The sequence below is a fragment of the Gadus macrocephalus genome, chromosome 12, assembly GCF_031168955.1.
Source record: "Gadus macrocephalus chromosome 12, ASM3116895v1".
Taxonomy (NCBI): Eukaryota; Metazoa; Chordata; class Actinopteri; order Gadiformes; family Gadidae; genus Gadus; species Gadus macrocephalus.
This window is the reverse complement of record NC_082393.1, coordinates 14,813,961-14,831,945: the sequence shown is the minus strand read 5'-3', so window position 1 is coordinate 14,831,945 and position 17,985 is coordinate 14,813,961. Positions and strand designations below refer to the sequence as shown.

At 46.4% G+C, this 17,985-nt stretch overlaps 2 protein-coding genes across 3 annotated transcripts; one reads left to right on the top strand and one right to left on the bottom strand.

Moving 5' to 3' along the window:
- Positions 1–1,463: 1,463 nt before the first annotated feature.
- LOC132468902 (uncharacterized) lies at positions 1,464–8,469 on the bottom strand. Of its 2 annotated transcripts, XR_009528294.1 has the most exons (3): positions 8,207–8,469; positions 1,656–8,091; positions 1,464–1,540 (listed from the first exon to the last, which is right to left on the bottom strand). XR_009528294.1 is itself a non-coding variant. In XM_060066731.1 (2 exons), exon 2 carries the CDS (start codon positions 7,799–7,801, stop codon positions 2,000–2,002), a length of 5,802 nt encoding a protein of 1,933 aa, XP_059922714.1. In that variant the 5' UTR covers positions 7,802–8,091; positions 8,207–8,469; the 3' UTR covers positions 1,464–1,999. The 2 variants fall into 2 exon arrangements, 1 of the variants encoding a protein (XP_059922714.1); XM_060066731.1 differs by having other exon boundaries at positions 1,464–8,091.
- A 3,450-nt stretch (positions 8,470–11,919) lies between these two features.
- On the top strand, positions 11,920–14,947 carry LOC132469690 (uncharacterized). The gene is made up of 2 exons (XM_060067685.1): positions 11,920–13,765; positions 14,321–14,947. Exon 1 carries the CDS (start codon positions 12,095–12,097, stop codon positions 13,277–13,279), a length of 1,185 nt encoding a protein of 394 aa, XP_059923668.1. The 5' UTR covers positions 11,920–12,094; the 3' UTR covers positions 13,280–13,765; positions 14,321–14,947.
- The last annotated feature ends 3,038 nt before the right edge of the window (positions 14,948–17,985 follow it).

Here is a 17,985-nt window from a genome sequence, read left to right as displayed (position 1 = left end):
GCCGCAAAAACCAAAAAGATCCTTCTATGTTCAGTAATACTATCTGTAAATATCCTGTACATTTCGTGGAAATACTCCTGTATGCTTGTTAGAGCTGCCAGAGCAGCTTGAAGGTCCGACGCATGGAAATAATCTGACATGTTTGTTTATTTCCTTGTACTGGCACATGTATGTGACGTAAACGCGTACGCGACGTGAGCAGATCTGAGCAGTGTTTTGCGTCTTGGCAGTTTAGACGGAAACGCTACGGCGGAGCGTTTTCAACTTTTCCACTCTGGAGGGTGGTTTCAGATTTATGCGTTTTCATGCCCCAAAAACGCCGTCACCGTCTAAACGAAAGGCACTTCCGATAAAATATTTTGTCGTTTTCACCCGCAAGCGTCCTCGTGTAAACGGGGCCTTACACAGAACACAGAAAATATTACACAGTTTACTGCCTCCGGCCACAGATGTTATCAGGCAGCTCACTCCTCACGCCTCACCCTCAGAGTATCTTGAGCTCCTCGACTCAGTCTACGGCTCAGTGGAAGATGGAGACGACCTGGTTGCCAAGTTCATGAGCACTCTGCAGAACGATGGTGAGAAGCCATCAAGCTACCTACACAGATTGCAAGTTATCCTGAGTACAGCAATCAGAAGAAGTGGCATTGCAGAAGAGGAAAGGAATCGCAGCCTTCTGAAACAATTCTGCAGAGGCTGTTGGAACCATGATTTGATTAAAGACCTTCAATTGGAACTGAAAAAAACACAACCTCCTCCTTTCGCCGAGCTGGTGTTCCTTATCAGGATGGAGGAGGACAGACACGCCTCAAAGGAAGATCGGATGAGGAGACACCTTGGTCTACAAAAGCAAGTTCCTGTGCCATTCAAGCCACGAGCTGCAACACACCGCCAAGCTGTTAACTCCAGTGAATACTCTGATGCTGCGGTCGCTGAGACTGATGCATTAAAAAGACAAATTGTGGATCTTCAATCCCAAGTTTCTACTCTGAAATCACCTCCTCAACCAAAGAACAAGACAAGCTATCCTGAATCAGAGGAGATCAATGAATTAAAGAGACAAGTCAAAGAAATCAAAGCTCAAGTCGCATCAATGAACATTACTCCTCAAAAAGGTGAAATCGACAGTCCCGAAGTTGAAATGACTACTTTAAAGAGACAGATCGCTGAGCTCCAAAGTCAAATCCCCACGCGTGGAGTGCAGAGCCCTCACATGACCAAAAACACATACCAGAGAACAGCAGAGCAGCGCAGTATTAGTGGACTGGCATCAAACCGCCCTCGCCCTTGGTACTGTTTCCGTTGTGGTGAAGATGGGCATATTGCACCAAGCTGTGAACGTGAACCAAATACTGCCCTCTGTTCTGGCACCTGAGCACGTAGCGATGCACACATCACCAGACAGCTAAACACTTTTCCCCAACAAAACTTGAAGACAGGATCAATGATGAAAGTCCGTAGAGGATGTTGTCGACATCCACTTGAATGTCCATTTATTGATTGTTGTTGAACAAGTTGTTGCAGGTTTAGAAGTGTGAAACTGAAAATGAACCAATATGCAAATTGGTTATAAAAACGTAGTTATAAAGTTGTGAAATACAATGAAATACGAACGTAAATAATTACATAAGACATAGATGAATTAAGTTACTTACAAACAAAGCTTCTCCAAGGCTTACACGGATGAATGACGTGAGATAAAAAAGATGTTTCACCGTGTGGATCTCTGGCTCAAATGACAGATCAAAATGGCTGCCGAAATAATGACAGATCACGTCTGACATCACGTGATTAACAACGTGACTCTTATCAGCCAATGAGAATGAACGCAATATTAAGAATCTACGAAAGAACTGAATACAAGTAATGGCCTGCAGGGGGCTCTAAAGTGCCTAATACAAACTCAAAATGTGTAACGTAACACTCCCCGCCTGGTATTGAACACAATAGCACCTTAAATAACCAAACATCTGGGGGTCAATCGAGAGTCTGTTTGATCCTAAGGGGTCATCAGCACCACCACTTCAGTGATAGGGCGAAGAAAGGTCTTGGAAGTGCCTCCTCTAGTTACCTTGAGCTCCAACTTCCTGATCTTTCCGTCACTTCCAGGGAAGGTTTTAGTCACCAATGCCATGGGCCACTGGTTTCTCTTCAGCTGATTATCGCGAAGAAGCACTAGGTCTCCCTCCTTGATGTTGGGCTGGCTCTTCTGCCACTTAGAACGACTCTGGAGGGTTGAGACATACTCACGCCGCCACCTTTCCCAAAAGGTGTTGGCCAAGTGCTGGACTCTTCTCCATTGCTGACGGTGTAAGTCTGCGTCGACGAAGCAGCCTGGAGGAGGATATGGACAGCAAACTTTCTGGGTAAGAATCGTGTTGGGAGTCAGAAGTAACGGAGCGTCTGCATCGGTAGAGATGGTTGTCAGAGGTCTGGCGTTGATAATGGCCGACACCTCTGCCATCGTAGTAGACAGAACGTCGTGGGTGAGTAGGGAAGGTGGAGTCTGACTTAGCATGGAATCCAGAATCCTTCTTGCGATGCCAATCATCCTCTCCCAAACACCACCCATGTGTGATGAATGAGGTGGGTTAAAGATCCATGTACAACCCTCAGCACTGAGGAACTTAGAGATGTTGGGCTCCTGGTCGTCTTGCAAGAGTACTTGCAGCTCTTTACAGGCTCCCTTGAAATTTGTGCCACAGTCTGAACGAATAAGCTTCACAGGACCCCGGATGGCAAGAAATCTACGCAGAGCGTTGATGAAGCTTGATGTGTCCATGGCTTCAATGAGCTCTATGTGAACAGCACGTACACTGAGACAGGTGAAGATAACTGCCCACCTTTTGCTGTTGGCAGCGCCTCCACGGGTGCGTCGAGTAGAGATACTCCAAGGACCAAATACATCGATGCCTACATTAGTGAAAGGAGGCTCTGTACTTAGACGATCTGGAGGGAGGTCGGCCATCTTTTGCTCTGCTGTTTTACCTCTGAGTTTGTTACACGTGACACACTTGTGTAGAAGCTTTGCGATGCACCTCTTGGCTCCGACCATCCAAATGCCATCTGCACGTATAGCTCCCTCCGTGAAGATCCGGCCCTGGTGTTCGACTCTCCTGTGGTAGTAGCTGGTAAGTAGAGCGCCGACGTGGCTGCGACCAGGGACAATGAGAGGGTGTTTCTCCTCCGCGGTAAGACTTGAGCGTTGAAGCCGGCCACCGATTCTCAAGAGTCCGTCACAATCGAGAACAGGATCCAACTTCCTCAGTGGACTGTCGTTAGGAATGCATATCCCTTGCTGCAGACAGGACATCTCAGTGGGATAGGTTTCTTTTTGAACACATCGAATGATGACCTGTTTTACCTTCAACAGATTGTCGGATGTGTGTGCTTTTGAACATTGATGCCAGCCTTTACATTCTTTGTTTCCAGTTGTAGTGCTGGATCTGATGACGTCTGTGATGTGGATGAGTGTGGCTATGGCTCTGATGAGAGACTGCCATGTTGAAAACCGTTCAAACCGCTGAGAGCCCAGGTTTGGGCTGGTGCATGTGGTTAGGTGAGATCGCACTTCTGCGTCAGAGTCTGGGTCCACAAGGCTGAAAGGTGTTCCCAGTGGGATGTCTTCTTTAGACGGTAGCAGCAGAAAGTCAGGCCCGGTGAGCCAGCTCGTGTTGGTGAGCAGTGCTGCATGTACTGGTCTGGTTGCTACGTCTGCTGGGTTCTGGCCGGTGGGTACGTAGTGCCACTGGTTAGGGCTTGAGAACTTCCTGATGTGTTCTACCCTGTTACTGACATACACGTAGAACCGGCGGGTTGCGTTATAAATGTACCCAAGCACAACCTTGCTGTCTGTATAGAACCGCACATCATCAAACTTCAGATCCAACTCTCTTGAAGCCAATTCTGCTATCTCAACCGCCAGGACTGCTGCTCCCAGTTCAAGCCGCGGGACTGTATGGACTGACATCGGAGCTAACTTTGCCTTTCCTATGACGAATCCTACATGGACTTCGCCGCTGTTGTCTAGCACCTTGAGGTAAACTACTGCAGCAATGGCCTTCACAGAAGCGTCTGAAAAGATGTGTAGCTCCACGCGCTGGGCGTTGGAAACAGATGTGCTTGTGTAGCAACGAGGAGTCTCAAAGTTTTCAAGGGCTTGTAGTGAATCCCTCCAAGCAATCCACTCGGTTTCCTTTTCAGCAGGGAGCGGCTCGTCCCAATCGACGGTGTTGTGGGTGAGTTCTCTCAGAAGGAGCTTTCCTTGTATGGAGATCGGTGCCACCAGGCCAAGTGGATCGAACAAACTGTTCACACAAGCGAGCACACCTCTGCGTGTGAAGGGTCTATTGGTGTTGGCGACCCGAAAAGTGAACGTATCTCTGCTCAGGTCCCAATTCAATCCTAGGCTGCGCTGCATCGGTGGAGAGTCAGTTTCCAGGTCGAGGTCCTTCAAGTCCTTGGCATACTCAGAGGATGGAAACGCTTGCATAACTGCTGGACAGTTGGACGCAATCTTGTGGAGACGTAGGTTGGACATTGCTAGCATACCTCGTGCTGCTGTAAGTAGGTCGACCGCTTGAGACACAGAGGGCAGAGATTTGAGGCCATCGTCTACATAGAACTCTCTATGTACGAACTCTTTCGCTGCGTGACCAAACTCCTCTTCTCCGTGTAGAGCAGCTCGTCTGAGGCCGTAGGTCGCTACCGCTGGAGACGGACTGTTGCCAAACACATGGACCCGCATCCGGTATTCTACAACCACGTCCGTAGGGTCGTTGTTCCTGAACCATAGGAACCTAAGAAAGTTCCTGTGATCTTCTCTCACGATGAAACTATGGAACATCTGTTCGATGTCGGCGGTGAAGGCAACCTGTTCACATCGAAAACGCATCAGAACTCCCAGTAAACTGTTGTTAAGATCTGGTCCGGTCAACAACACGTCGTTCAGAGACACTCCAAGATGTTTGGCGCTGGAGTCAAACACAACTCTGATTTGACCTGGTTTGTGGGGGTGATACACTCCGAATGTGGGGAGGTACCAGCACTCCTCTCTGTTAGTCAACGGAGGAGCGAGCTCTGCATGATCTTGATCAAAGATACGTTGCATGAAGGTGACAAAATGCTCCTTCATCTCCGGCTTTCTTCCAAGCGTACGACAAAGAGAGTTGAAACGATTCAGAGCTTGCTCTCTATTGTTAGGCAGAAGTGGTCTTGACGGGCGGAACGGAAGTGGGGCTACCCAGCTGTTGCCGTCGTCGATGTAGCTCTCTTTATCCATTAACTCGATGAACAGCTTGTCTTCAATAGAGGGAGCGACCTTGTTGTCATCTTCGGTGCGTTGGAATATCTTGCTTCCCAAGGAGTCATCGTAACCGCATCTCTCTGCTTCGCGAGTCGGTGGTGAGCTTGACAGTTCAGAGAGACTGTTGGTGCTTTGGGTCTTCACGGTGAGTTTCTCCTTAACTGTGAGATGGTTCGGACAGGGTGAGAAGTGTGAATGGCGGCCGTTCTCCAGAACGTGAGTGCGGAACACACTTGCATGTTTGGGTTTGTGAGCTGTGCCTAGGCAGACCTCACCGATGATGACCCAACCAAGATCCAAGCGTTGGGCATATGGTGCGCTATTAGGTCCGTTGCGCTGGTCTCGTACCTTGTGAGCCTGTAGGACATCACGCCCAAGGAGAAGAAGGATCTGAGCCTCTGGGTCAAGCGGAGGAATGTGCTCAACAATGGAATTGAGGTGAGTGTGATATTTTGCTACTTCTGGAGTAGGTATCTCGGACCTGTCTTCAGGAATGTAGTTGCATTCGATGAGTGTCGGAAGATCTATACTGAGATTTCCATCCAAAGGTTGTGCGACAAAGCCTCTGCCTCTCCTACCTGACATTTCAGTGAGACCGGCACACGTACGCAATGTGTAGGGAGCTTCTGAGCTTTCAAGGTTAAAGAGGTTGAAGAACTCTGGCCTGGCGAGTGACCGGTTGCTCTGGTCATCAAGAATGGCGTAGAGTCTCACTGACCTGTTTGGTTCTCCCTTAGGATGCACTGTGATGAGGCAAATTTTAGAGCAGGAGCTAGGTCCGTTGTTTCCTCCACAGATCTCGGTGCACATGGAGTTCACTGTAGGAGGAGGTTCCGACTCCCCGCCGTTCTCTGCCTGAGGGGACTGGTTAGCCCAAGGAACTGGCCCAGCGTGAAGAGCCGATATATGCCTGTCGCTGTTGCACTCCCTACAGTGCACTTCTGTTTTGCAATCTTTGGCAACGTGTTTGTTTGAAGAACAACATCGAAAACATATACCAGCTTCTTTGAGAAATGCCTTGCGTTCTTCGATATGTTTGGATCGAAAGCCTCTACAATGTTTGAGGGGGTGAGGCTTTTGGTGGATGGGGCACTGTTTACTGACATCAGGCCTAGCACTGGAAGTCTCTGTTGTGTCGGAGTCGGAAACTGGAGAGACATCCGTTATATGGGTGGATATGAAGTTTCTTGTCTTCTTATCTGCAGCGTCTGGCTTAGTTGTTGTAGCAGCTGAACTGGCAAAAGAGAAGCTTGGGTCGTTGCGGATGAGGGCCTCTCTGGAGACGAAGTCAGCAAAGTAGGTGAAAGGTGGGAAGGGCACGTTGTGCGCTAACTTGTAGTTACTCCCCTTAGAAATCCACTTTTCTTGGAGGTTCCATGGTAATTTTTCCACTATGGGGTTCAGACCTCTAGCTGTGTCCAAGCAAGCAAGTCCAGGTAAGTAGCCCTCGCGCTTAGCCGATGCTAGCTCCTGTAGCAGGTCTCCAATCTCTCTTAGTTTAGGATAATCCCTGCTGTTGATTTTGGGAAACTTCTCCACTCTGTCAAAGAGAGCCTTTTCGATCATCTCTGGTGAGCCGTAACACTCCTGAAGACGAGACCATGCCATTTTCAGGCCTTGAGTTGAGTCGTTGACGTGGACAGCTCTTATCCTCTTGATGTGCGCTGAAGACTGCGGGCCTAACCATTTAGTGAGTAGATCGAGCTCTTCGCTGCAGGTGAGATCAATTCCTCTAATGGAGTTTAAGAAGCTCGACCTCCATGCCCAGTAGCTCTCAGGTTGATCATCGAATTTGGTAAGGCTGGAGCTCAATAGTTCGCGCCGAACAAGGAATTGAGCTACCTCACCGAACCCCGTATGGTCACCATAGTGAGTATGAGGAGCCTGTCTGGGGTGAGTGGACGAGAGTGGCTGATGTGTCCCCATTGGGTAGGGGATGTGAGGTTTTTCATCAGGAGCAGGGCTTGGTGCCTGGTTGGTTAAGGCAGGTTGCCTAGATCTGTTGAGGTCTCTATCGAAGGAGTCTTGATTGTATTGCCTTGTGCTATTAACGTTAGCAGGGTTACGTTGTTGAGGCTGCCGTGTTGGGTCAGTAGGTGTAGACTCAGAGGCTGCATTTGAATGACACTCAACGTAGTTAAACGTTCTTTCACGTGGAGATTGAGTTGGAAGAGAAATTATAGTTCTGGAGCCTCTCTCCAATTCTGCTGCAGTTGACTCAAGAGCTTCGGCTTCTGCTTCTGCTGATGCAATCTCTTTGTCTAGCTTTAGGGTAGCAAGAGTAGCATCCATACGAGCTTTTTCTATTAGTAGATCATTTTCTTTTTGAACAAACGTGGTACGGGCACGTGCGGCTAATACTTTAGCCCTTGCTTTAGCTGCGGCTAGGCTAGCCGAAGAAGACCTTGAGCTTGAGCTGGAGTCACCATACACAGACTTTGTAGCATCTGCTAACGTAGTGTCTTTTTGTTCTTCCGTTCGTGAAGCAGCTTCCATCTTAACGCAGTGAGATCACACTGATGCACTGGAACGGCTAACGGAGAATATCTCTCTTGATCGCGGTAGGTATCCGTTGTTTAGAGCCCGCTGTGATGCTGTTTTTTCACTGTTCTGGCACCTGAGCACGTAGCGATGCACACATCACCAGACAGCTAAACACTTTTCCCCAACAAAACTTGAAGACAGGATCAATGATGAAAGTCCGTAGAGGATGTTGTCGACATCCACTTGAATGTCCATTTATTGATTGTTGTTGAACAAGTTGTTGCAGGTTTAGAAGTGTGAAACTGAAAATGAACCAATATGCAAATTGGTTATAAAAACGTAGTTATAAAGTTGTGAAATACAATGAAATACGAACGTAAATAATTACATAAGACATAGATGAATTAAGTTACTTACAAACAAAGCTTCTCCAAGGCTTACACGGATGAATGACGTGAGATAAAAAAGATGTTTCACCGTGTGGATCTCTGGCTCAAATGACAGATCAAAATGGCTGCCGAAATAATGACAGATCACGTCTGACATCACGTGATTAACAACGTGACTCTTATCAGCCAATGAGAATGAACGCAATATTAAGAATCTACGAAAGAACTGAATACAAGTAATGGCCTGCAGGGGGCTCTAAAGTGCCTAATACAAACTCAAAATGTGTAACGTAACACCCTCGTTGAAGAAAAGAGGCGTCAGTGTAAAGACAAGCAACTCAAGTGGGATCAGTTAAACTGCTGAAAGTCGCTGTTGAAGGGCAAACAGAGACTTTCAGGAGAGAAAAGCGCCCAAAGAAAATTGAAAAAATCACTAACAACTCTGCTCAACATGAACCATCATTCATCGAACTGCCAAAGGGGCTTGTGGGAACAAAGTGCACAGCTCAGATTATTATTGGAGGAAAGGAAGTAAATTGTCTGATAGACACCGGATCTCAAGTCACCACAATCCCCCTGTCATTCTACCAGAAGCAATTATCAAACTATCGAATGAAACCGCTGAATGACCTGCTGGAGGTTGAAGGAGCAAATGGACAAGCTGTGCCTTACCATGGATATGTAGAGCTGAGTCTGACCTTCCCCAAAGAGTTTCTAGGTACTGAAACTGAAGTGCCAACATTGGCGCTAGTGGTTCCAGATATGACTAACATGCCCCAGATCCTCATTGGTACCAACTCACTAGATGTCCTCTACTCAAGCTATACTGAGAAGAACATTGGCCGCCCTCAGTCAGCACTTGATGGTTACAAAGCTGTTATAAAGATTTTTGAAGTGAGACAGAAGCAAGCAAGTACTGATGCCATTGGATGGGTGAAAGTAATGGGAAACACACCTGAAATCGTTCCAGCAGGCTGCACAGTGGTCCTAGATGGGCTAATCCATGTGAACAGAGCTCACACTGAAAAATGGGTCACCGTGGAACCACCTACACAGTCCTCGCTGCCCAATGGCTTGCTGGTGGCTAGCTGCTTACACACCCTACTTGCTAAATGATCCTTTCACCTACCAGTCCTGATAAAGAACGAGACAAAGAATGACATAGTGATTCCTCCAAAGACTGTGCTAGCTGAGGTCCATGCTATCCAACAAATAATAGCAAAAGAGCAAAACACGAGCCCAAGTAATTCCTATCAAAGCAATTCGGAATCTGCCCACTCCAAGATGGAGTTTGATTTTGGTGACTCTCCTGTATCACCTGAATGGAAAGACAAAGTTACATCGCTGTTGAACTCCATGCCTGAAGTCTTTGCTCAAAATGATCTTGACTTTGGTTATACAGATAAAGTGAAGCATCACATCAAATTAAGTGATGAGACTCCTTTCAAACATAGAGCCAGACCAATTCACCCGCAGGATGTGAATGCAGTGCGAAAGCACCTTCAAGAATTGCTAACAGCCGGCATCATCCGCGAATCAGAATCCCCCTTTGCATCACCCATAGTGGTAGTTCGAAAGAAGAACAACTCAGTACGCCTGTGCATTGACTTCAGGAAGCTCAACTCCCAGACAATAAAAGACGCATACACATTGCCCGATCTGGAAGAAGTTTTCTCAGTAATGACTGGCTCAAAGTGGTTCTCAGTCCTTGACCTGAAGTCGGGCTATTACCAGATCGAGATGGAAGAGGCTGACAAGCAGAAAACGGCATTCGTGTGCCCTCTCGGATTCTGGGAGTTCAACCGAATGCCACAAGGGATAACAAATGCGCCCAGCTCATTCCAAAGACTAATGGAGAGGTGTATGGGTGATCTCAACAGGAAGGAAGTGTTGGTCTTCATTGACGACGTCATAGTCTTCTCGAACACTCTAGAGGAGCATGAAATCCGGCTGCGACAAGTTCTTGAACGTCTGAAAGAGTATGGACTGAAACTGTCTCCAGAAAAATGCAAGTTTTTCCAAACGTCTGTCAAATATCTGGGCCACATTGTGTCACAAAATGGAGTTGAGACAGATCCAGGGAAGATTGAAGCCTTAAAAACCTGGCCAAGGCCCAAGAACCTCAAAGAGTTAAGATCCTTTCTTGGATTCTCTGGATACTACCGAAGGTTTATTCAAGACTACTCAAAGATCACTAAACCTCTAAATGATCTCACCTCAGGGTACCCCCCTCTCCGGAAAAGCAGTAGCAGCAGCAAAGTAAAGGAGAAGAGCGGTCCGTACTTCCATCCAAAAGAGTCTTTCGGGGAAAGATGGACAGTGTCCTGTCAACAAGCATTCGAGACCCTGACTGAAAAGCTCACCTCTGCTCCTGTTTTAGGTTTCGCAGACCCTAAAACCCCCTACATATTGCATACAGACGCCAGTACCACTGGTCTGGGCGCTGCATTGTATCAAGAGCAAGATGGGAGGAAAAGAGCCATAGCCTTTGCAAGTAGAGGGCTCACCAAGAGCGAAGCCAAATATCCTGCTCACAAGCTTGAATTCCTAGCCCTTAAATGGGCTGTCACTGCAAAATTCAGCGACTACTTGTATGGGACAGAGTTCACAGTTATAACAGACAGTAACCCCCTTACTTACATCTTGACATCGGCCAAACTGGACGCCACAAGCTACAGGTGGCTGTCAAATCTGTCAACCTACTCGTTTAAGCTCCAGTACAGAGCAGGCAAACAGAATCAAGATGCAGATGGACTTTCTCAACGCCCTCATGGTGAGCTCACAGATGACCTAATGTCACAGAAATAAAGGGAGAGAATCAAGCAGATTACACTTCACCATCTGACAGATCCAGAACATACAGAGGTGGTTCTTCCAAAAGCGTTGAGTGCCATCTGTGAACGACATCATGTCCACAACCCCAATGCAGACCCCCGATTCTCACTCCCATCTGTAACCTTAGTTGAATCCCTTGCTCTCCACTCTGATGCTCTACCAAATGGTTTCCTAACGGAGAATGACCACGGCCTCCCTCTAATCCCTCACCTGTCTGAAGATGACTTGATGGAGCAGCAATGGACAGACCCAGACCTTAGGGCAGTCATAGAGCACCTGCAGTCCAAAGAGAAGCCTTCTCCTAACCTAAGAAGAGAACTTCCTGACATTGGTCTCTGGTTACGAGAATGGAACAGGTTGGAGATGAGAAATGGAGTACTATACAGGAGAAGACAAGACCAAGGGGATATAATATATCAACTGGCACTCCCTAAAGATCTAAGGGCTACAGTGTTAAAAAGTCTACACGATGACTTAGGCCATTTAGGTATAGAGCGAACCATCGACCTCGTAAGATCCAGGTTCTATTGGCCAAGAATGTCCATGGATGTGGAGGAAAAGATAAAGACGTGTGAACGCTGTGTTCGCAGGAAAACACCCCAAGAAAAAGCTGCCCCCCTAGTGAACATCAGAACCAGTAGACCCTTGGAACTGGTCTGCATGGATTTCCTTTCCTTGGAACCAGACCAAAGCAACACCAAAGACATTCTTGTGATCACAGACCATTTCACCAAGTACGCCGTTGCAGTCCCTACTCCAAATCAAAAAGCTCAAACAGTAGCCAAGTGCCTATGGGATAACTTCCTGGTTCACTATGGTTTCCCTGAAAGACTCCACAGCGATCAAGGGCAAGATTTTGAGTCACACACGATCAAAGAACTGTGCCGCCTTGCAGGTATTCATAAGACAAGAACAACGCCATACCATCCAACAGGAAACCCAGTGGAGCGTTTCAATAGGACACTCCTCCAGATGTTAGGCACGCTGGAAAACAAGAACAAGTCACACTGGAAGGATTTTGTGAAGCCGATGGTACATGCATACAATTGCACAAAGAACGATGTGACTGGATTCTCCCCATATGAACTCATGTTCTGGGAGACAACCTCGTCTACCAGTCGACCTAGCTTTTGGGCTACCAGCCATCAAGCCACCCAAGTCACATTCCCAATATGTGCACGATCTAAGAAGTCGGTTGGAGGAAAGCTACAAAGTTGCCACCAAGAACGCCTTAAAGATAGCAGACCGTAACAAACGGAGATTTGACAAAAGAGTCGTCGATTCAACGCTTGAAACTGGCGACCGCGTTCTGGTGCGAAACGTAAGGATAAGAGGGAAACACAAGTTAGCCGACAGATGGGAGTCTGACGTGCATGTAGTGGTCAAACGAGCTGGTGACCTCCCTGTGTACACAGTCCGACCAGAGAACAAAGATGGGCCTCTCCGGACCTTGCACCGTGACTTGTTGTTACCCTGTGGTTTCTTACCTGTGTCCATGCCTGATGAACCAGTTACACCAAAAGCAGTCCGCAGGCCTCGAACACGGAGAAGCATTGACATCCAAAATGCTGAAGACCCTGTGGATACAACATATTTCTCGGATTTAGAGGATGAGGCAGTGCATCACGACACTACCAGAATGAGAGTGGAGTTTGAAACAAGGATCCTGTCAAACACAGGACCAGTGCCGTTGGTAGAGAGGAAATCAACCCATGAGACGCCGCACAATGTAGTTGTGCCAGTCGAGATGCACCCTGTTCCAGTTGAACCTGCACGAGACCACTTACCTGAAGTGGAACCTGAAAGAGAGAACCTACGTGAAGTGGAACCTGAAAAAGAGAACTCACCTGAAGCCAAACCTGCAAGTGAAGGTTCACCTGAAGTTTCTGAGGGAGTGTCTGAACAGAGAACTGTGATTCAAGAATCTCCCAAACTTCCAGAATTTGCTTCAAACAAAGTAAAAATAACTCTGCCTGTTCATGTGACTGAGTGTGACGCTGAAACCCCTCCAAGCAACATTGAAAGGAAGAATGATCAGCCCAATGAAGTGAATGGCACTGCCGGACGTTCCCTCAGGTCGAACCCAGCACAGCCAGACAGACTACACTATCGTGAGCTTGGGAATCCTCTGACTCTAGTCATCCAGACACTGTTGCAGAGCCTTAGTGTAGCCTTCACTGCCTCATTAAATGGCCCTAATTCGGCTATCAGTCCCCATTTCAGCTTGCCCGAGAATCCCACCTTAAGTGACCAGTCACACACTTAGATGCAACGGGACTTGCATAAGTTCAGGAGGGCAGGATGTAACCCAGGGTTACATGACACCGTTTAATTTAATTCGATTTAAATCACAACCCCTTTTAAAAGTTTGTTACTAACCAGTAAGAAATACATGGCTTGTGTATTGTCGTTCTAAATAGTGCCACAGAATGAGATAAAGATGTATATTGGGAAAATATTGCAAATGAATGCATTTAAATTATTGAATCTAAATAGTATGGTGTGATTTGTTAAACCACCTGTAACTCAACAAAGTCGCATGGCAACTGGTTTGGCTTAGTTAGCCAATCAGAAATTAGACCCGCCTCTTTTTAGCGTCAGCAGATAGCAGTTACGCAGATTCGTCCTTTTCGGGACGAGCCACAGATGAGATTCGACGATAGACTACCGTTTTTTAATAGTAACCTAAAGAACAGAGATTCCCCCGCCACTAAAAGTCCCGAAAAGCCTGTGCAGTAAATCGAAACCCTTGGTGAGTCTCCTCGGGTAAACATTTGGATTTGAATTGTGTTTTTGGGTGAGAAAAGAACGTTATAAGCCGCTAACTGGCCGCAGCTAATGCTGCTTGCTAACTGCCTAGTGGGCGCGTGGTGTCGCTGCACTTGGCGTGCCGTGACTGATGTGGGGGAGGGGATGTGAGGCCCGTTGCTGGGGCTGCGGGCAGATTGTAGTTTTGACGTTAGGTTATGCATTTTCTTCACTGTTGATGTTGCGGTCTGTTGATGGGTTAGTGATGTTGCTAGCTGTGTTAATTGCTTTATGGTGAAAAGGAATATGTAAAGCTGTGAGTTAATGGTGCTAGTTTTGAAATTATAAATTCTTCCAGTGATCTATAGCTTGCTGAGTATATTAACTACAGAAAGAAAATACAATTTAAATGTTTTTTTTAAGTGGTTTATTTAGAGTTAAGTGTCAATCATTTATGTTTTACACTGTGTTGTTACCTAGAATATGATATTTATAGAAAATTAATTGAAATGTATAAGATAGACAGACTACTAATGAGTCTTTTGGCTTTGTTGTCAAGGCCGGGTTTTTTGTGTGGATCGAAAAAAGATATTGAACCCTGGAACGTCTGTATCCTGCTCGCCCTCCCTATGGTCCCGCAGCGGTGTGCAGACTGGCGAGCTACCCCATCAGAGCGATCCTATTGGACCACGAACAATAAGGCAAATTCTAATTGTTTCTGCAGCAGTGTAGGGACAAGAGACTGAATTATTTAGATATTGTAAATAGGCTGATCTAATATTTTTACTGTGTTTTATTAGTGTAATTGAAATGTGTTATTTAGGGATGTTTTAAGTATTCAGAGGTATTTTGAAACCTGGTTAAGTTTTATTTGAAAGGGTTGACTCTTTTGGTGACCTAAAATAAGAGTGTAAATAAGAAAGGTATTTGTGATCATTTTAATCTTTTCCACATTTTATTTTAAATCAATTTAGGTATAATTGTTCCGTTTATCATTTTTCCTACTTAAATATATAAAACCAAAAGGTAAGAGAGAAAAAGAACAGCTTTGAAAATTCTCTTACCTTTGAAATATATATCTCTTGTTTCAGTGTGTCATTTCTGGTGCAGACAGTTACCATATCTCTCCTTAACGAACCTTAGAATCTTCTGGTATTCTAGCCCATACATTGATTATTGATTGTAAACTAGTAACATTGTTCATTAAAAGACACCAGGTACCGGTTACACCTGGTTCTATAAACGCCATCACATTCGCGGGGGCCGTATGGCCCCCTTGCCAGCGGTACTTTTTGCACAACTCATAATTTGTTGTGTAATCTACGGCTGTTCTAACAACAGCAATACAAAATCATCACTTAGTTTTCATGGCATACCAAGTCCAACCAACAGTGAGTAAACGGGAAGGGACAGAAACTGAGGATTTGAGCCAGCGTTTCAACCTTGTTTCTGTTCCAGTGTTCCTTTTGCGTCACGTTGTGTGATGATATAATATACAAACCCAAGTATTTGGGTTCATAATATAGTAGGCCTATATAATTAATGATGGGGTCCTTCAGATGAGATTTAAAAGTATCGAGATATATATGTGTTGTGTTTTCTGTGGAGGTCTGCCATTTGTGTAGTTTTGTTATTTCTTATTTACTTAGTTAAGTTATTGATAAACGTCTGAGGCTCGGCAGCCCAATGGTGTAGTGCCTCTTTAAGAGAACAGTGTGCTGTGGGTCCATGTGACCGGTGTTCGCCCAATAAAAAGGTGGCGCAAGAGTTGTATTATTGGTACATAACTTTGACCCGGGCCCTGTACCACGAAGCTCGCTTAGAGGGTTAGCGAGGTATGTTGAGCTCCAAGCCTGGGTTAGTTGTACCATGAAAGTCGATCTCTTTTAGCGTCGCTGTATCACCATGGTGACTTATGCTCGCAACCAAACCTGGTCAGGAGCAGTTTTTCGGCTTAGTCTAGCCGGAGATCGGCTACTTAAATCGGCGTGCGCAGCTTCCTAGCCCCTCCTCTGACAATGGCGTCACCATTTGTGGGTGTTCCCCTGGACCCCGGCGCACTTCTCGTACAGGCGTCTCTCCGGAGACAGAGGGTTTTACGGGACCGAACCGATCCCTTGGCATTGTCTGACGATATTCAGATTTCAGACTTTATTGTCATTGTGCAAACAACGAAATTGGGGTTCTTCATGAGAGATACAGATTTATTTATTATTTTTTCAAGATGGCAGCACGCTAGGTTGCATGTGTGTTTGTCTCACTGTCTGTCTCAGTTATACATATGTATATTTTTTTGCTTCTATGTCTGATTTGCCGTCATTTCTTTTGCATCAATTACTGCTGAGCACACTGGATTTTAAATGAAATCATTTTGACTCTAATATGGAATACATGGATACTGAAAAGTGAAAACTAAGGCAAGCCGGACTAAACCAGCAGCCTTCAGATGCTGCTAGCATCTGAAGGCTCTGCTAGCTTCTCCAGGCCCCAGCATCCCAGCTAACATCTTCAGGCTCTACTAGCATCTCAAGGCTTTGCTAGCTGTCCCAGGCCCCAGCTAGACACAGGAATAGCCCAAGCCGGAGCAGCAGACCTCACAAGCAGCTAGCATCTAGCCTCCAGCCACCTGCCTGGCCTACTAGCATCCAGCCTCCAGCCACCTGCCTGGCCTACTAGCATCCAGCCTCCAGCCACCTGCCTGGCCTACTAGCATCCAGCCTCCAGCCACCTGCCTGGCCTACTAGCATCCAGCCTCCAGCCACCTGCCTGGCCTACTAGCATCCAGCCTCCATCCACCTGCCTGGCCTACTAGCATCCAGCCTCCAGCCACCTGCCTGGCCAACTAGCATCCAGCCTCCAGCCACCTGCCTGGCCTCTACAGTAGGTTGTTACCAGCAGGCTACTAGCTTCCTCCGGCCAGTAGCTGACCTCCACCCAGTCTTCTGGCGTAATCATGTGCCTTCTCAGTAAATCTCCATTTGCCCTCTGGACTTTACTTTTCATCATCCTGCTGCACACTCAGTCTCATTCTACTGGGCCTACCAATGTGCACTCAGTCAAGCCTGCTATTCTGCCACAGGGTAGCTGCACACTGGACTTCCACCTGTTGCCCAGAGATGTCCCTTCCCACTGGATCACTACATTTGTTGGACTTCCTACTATGCGGTTAACTCATCTTACTCCACTTTACTCACTCATGTTTCTTCATCAGTTGTTTGGCCCTCTCCCACTGATTATGAATAATATATCTGGCACAAGTAAACAACATCACTGCTCTGGTGCTATTCTGAAGCGCATGTTAATTATTCTCATGCTTTTAATCTCTGGCAATGTACATCCTAATCCAGGACCTTCTGTATTTAAAGATATTCCCACTGTTCTCAACCTGCCAATTTCTGAACCTTCTGTTATGCCCACTGCATCTAACTTGACTTTTGAAAACTTCTGTAACCGTACATCTTTAGGTTTCCTACATGTTAACATTCGTAGTCTACTTAGACATTTTGATGTTCTGAAAACTTGGGTACATACTGTTAACACAGATATCCTAGCCATCTCTGAATCCTGGTTAAAGAAAAGTACCACAGACATGGAAGTCTCAATTCCAGGCTACAATGTTTTTCGTCAGGACAGATCTTCTAGAGCAGGTGGTGTAGTCATGTATGTTAAAGATCATATCAACTGCACTGTAGTTCTATCCAAGTCCGTTCCCAAGAAATTTGAATTATTGGTGCTCAAGCTACAACTGTCTTTACGTTTCTCCCTCTCAGTTGCTGTCTGCTACAGAAAACCTGATGCCCCAGCTGACACACTAACAACTCTCAGTCAGCTTCTGGTCCCATTTATCTCATCTGAATTCATCCTCATGGGTGATTTGAACTGGAATATGCTAAACCCCCCTGCTACTGTTACTCAACAATTTGATGCTTTAAACCTCACTCAACTCATAACTGAAATCACTCGACACAACCCTAGATCTCCCTCATCCTCAACACTGATCGACATTATTCTTACAAATAATCCTATTAGCTACCGTTCTGGGGTCTTCAGCGATAGCATGGCCGATCATTGTGCCATTGCTAGCGTTCGTTCAGGCCTTTCAGTCAAACGCCCCCCAGTAATTGTTTCCAAGCGCTGTGTGAAGAAACTTGACATGGAGGCCTTTCTCAATGACACTGCTGCCGCAGATTGGGAGAGATTCAACTTATTCACCTCTATTGAGGA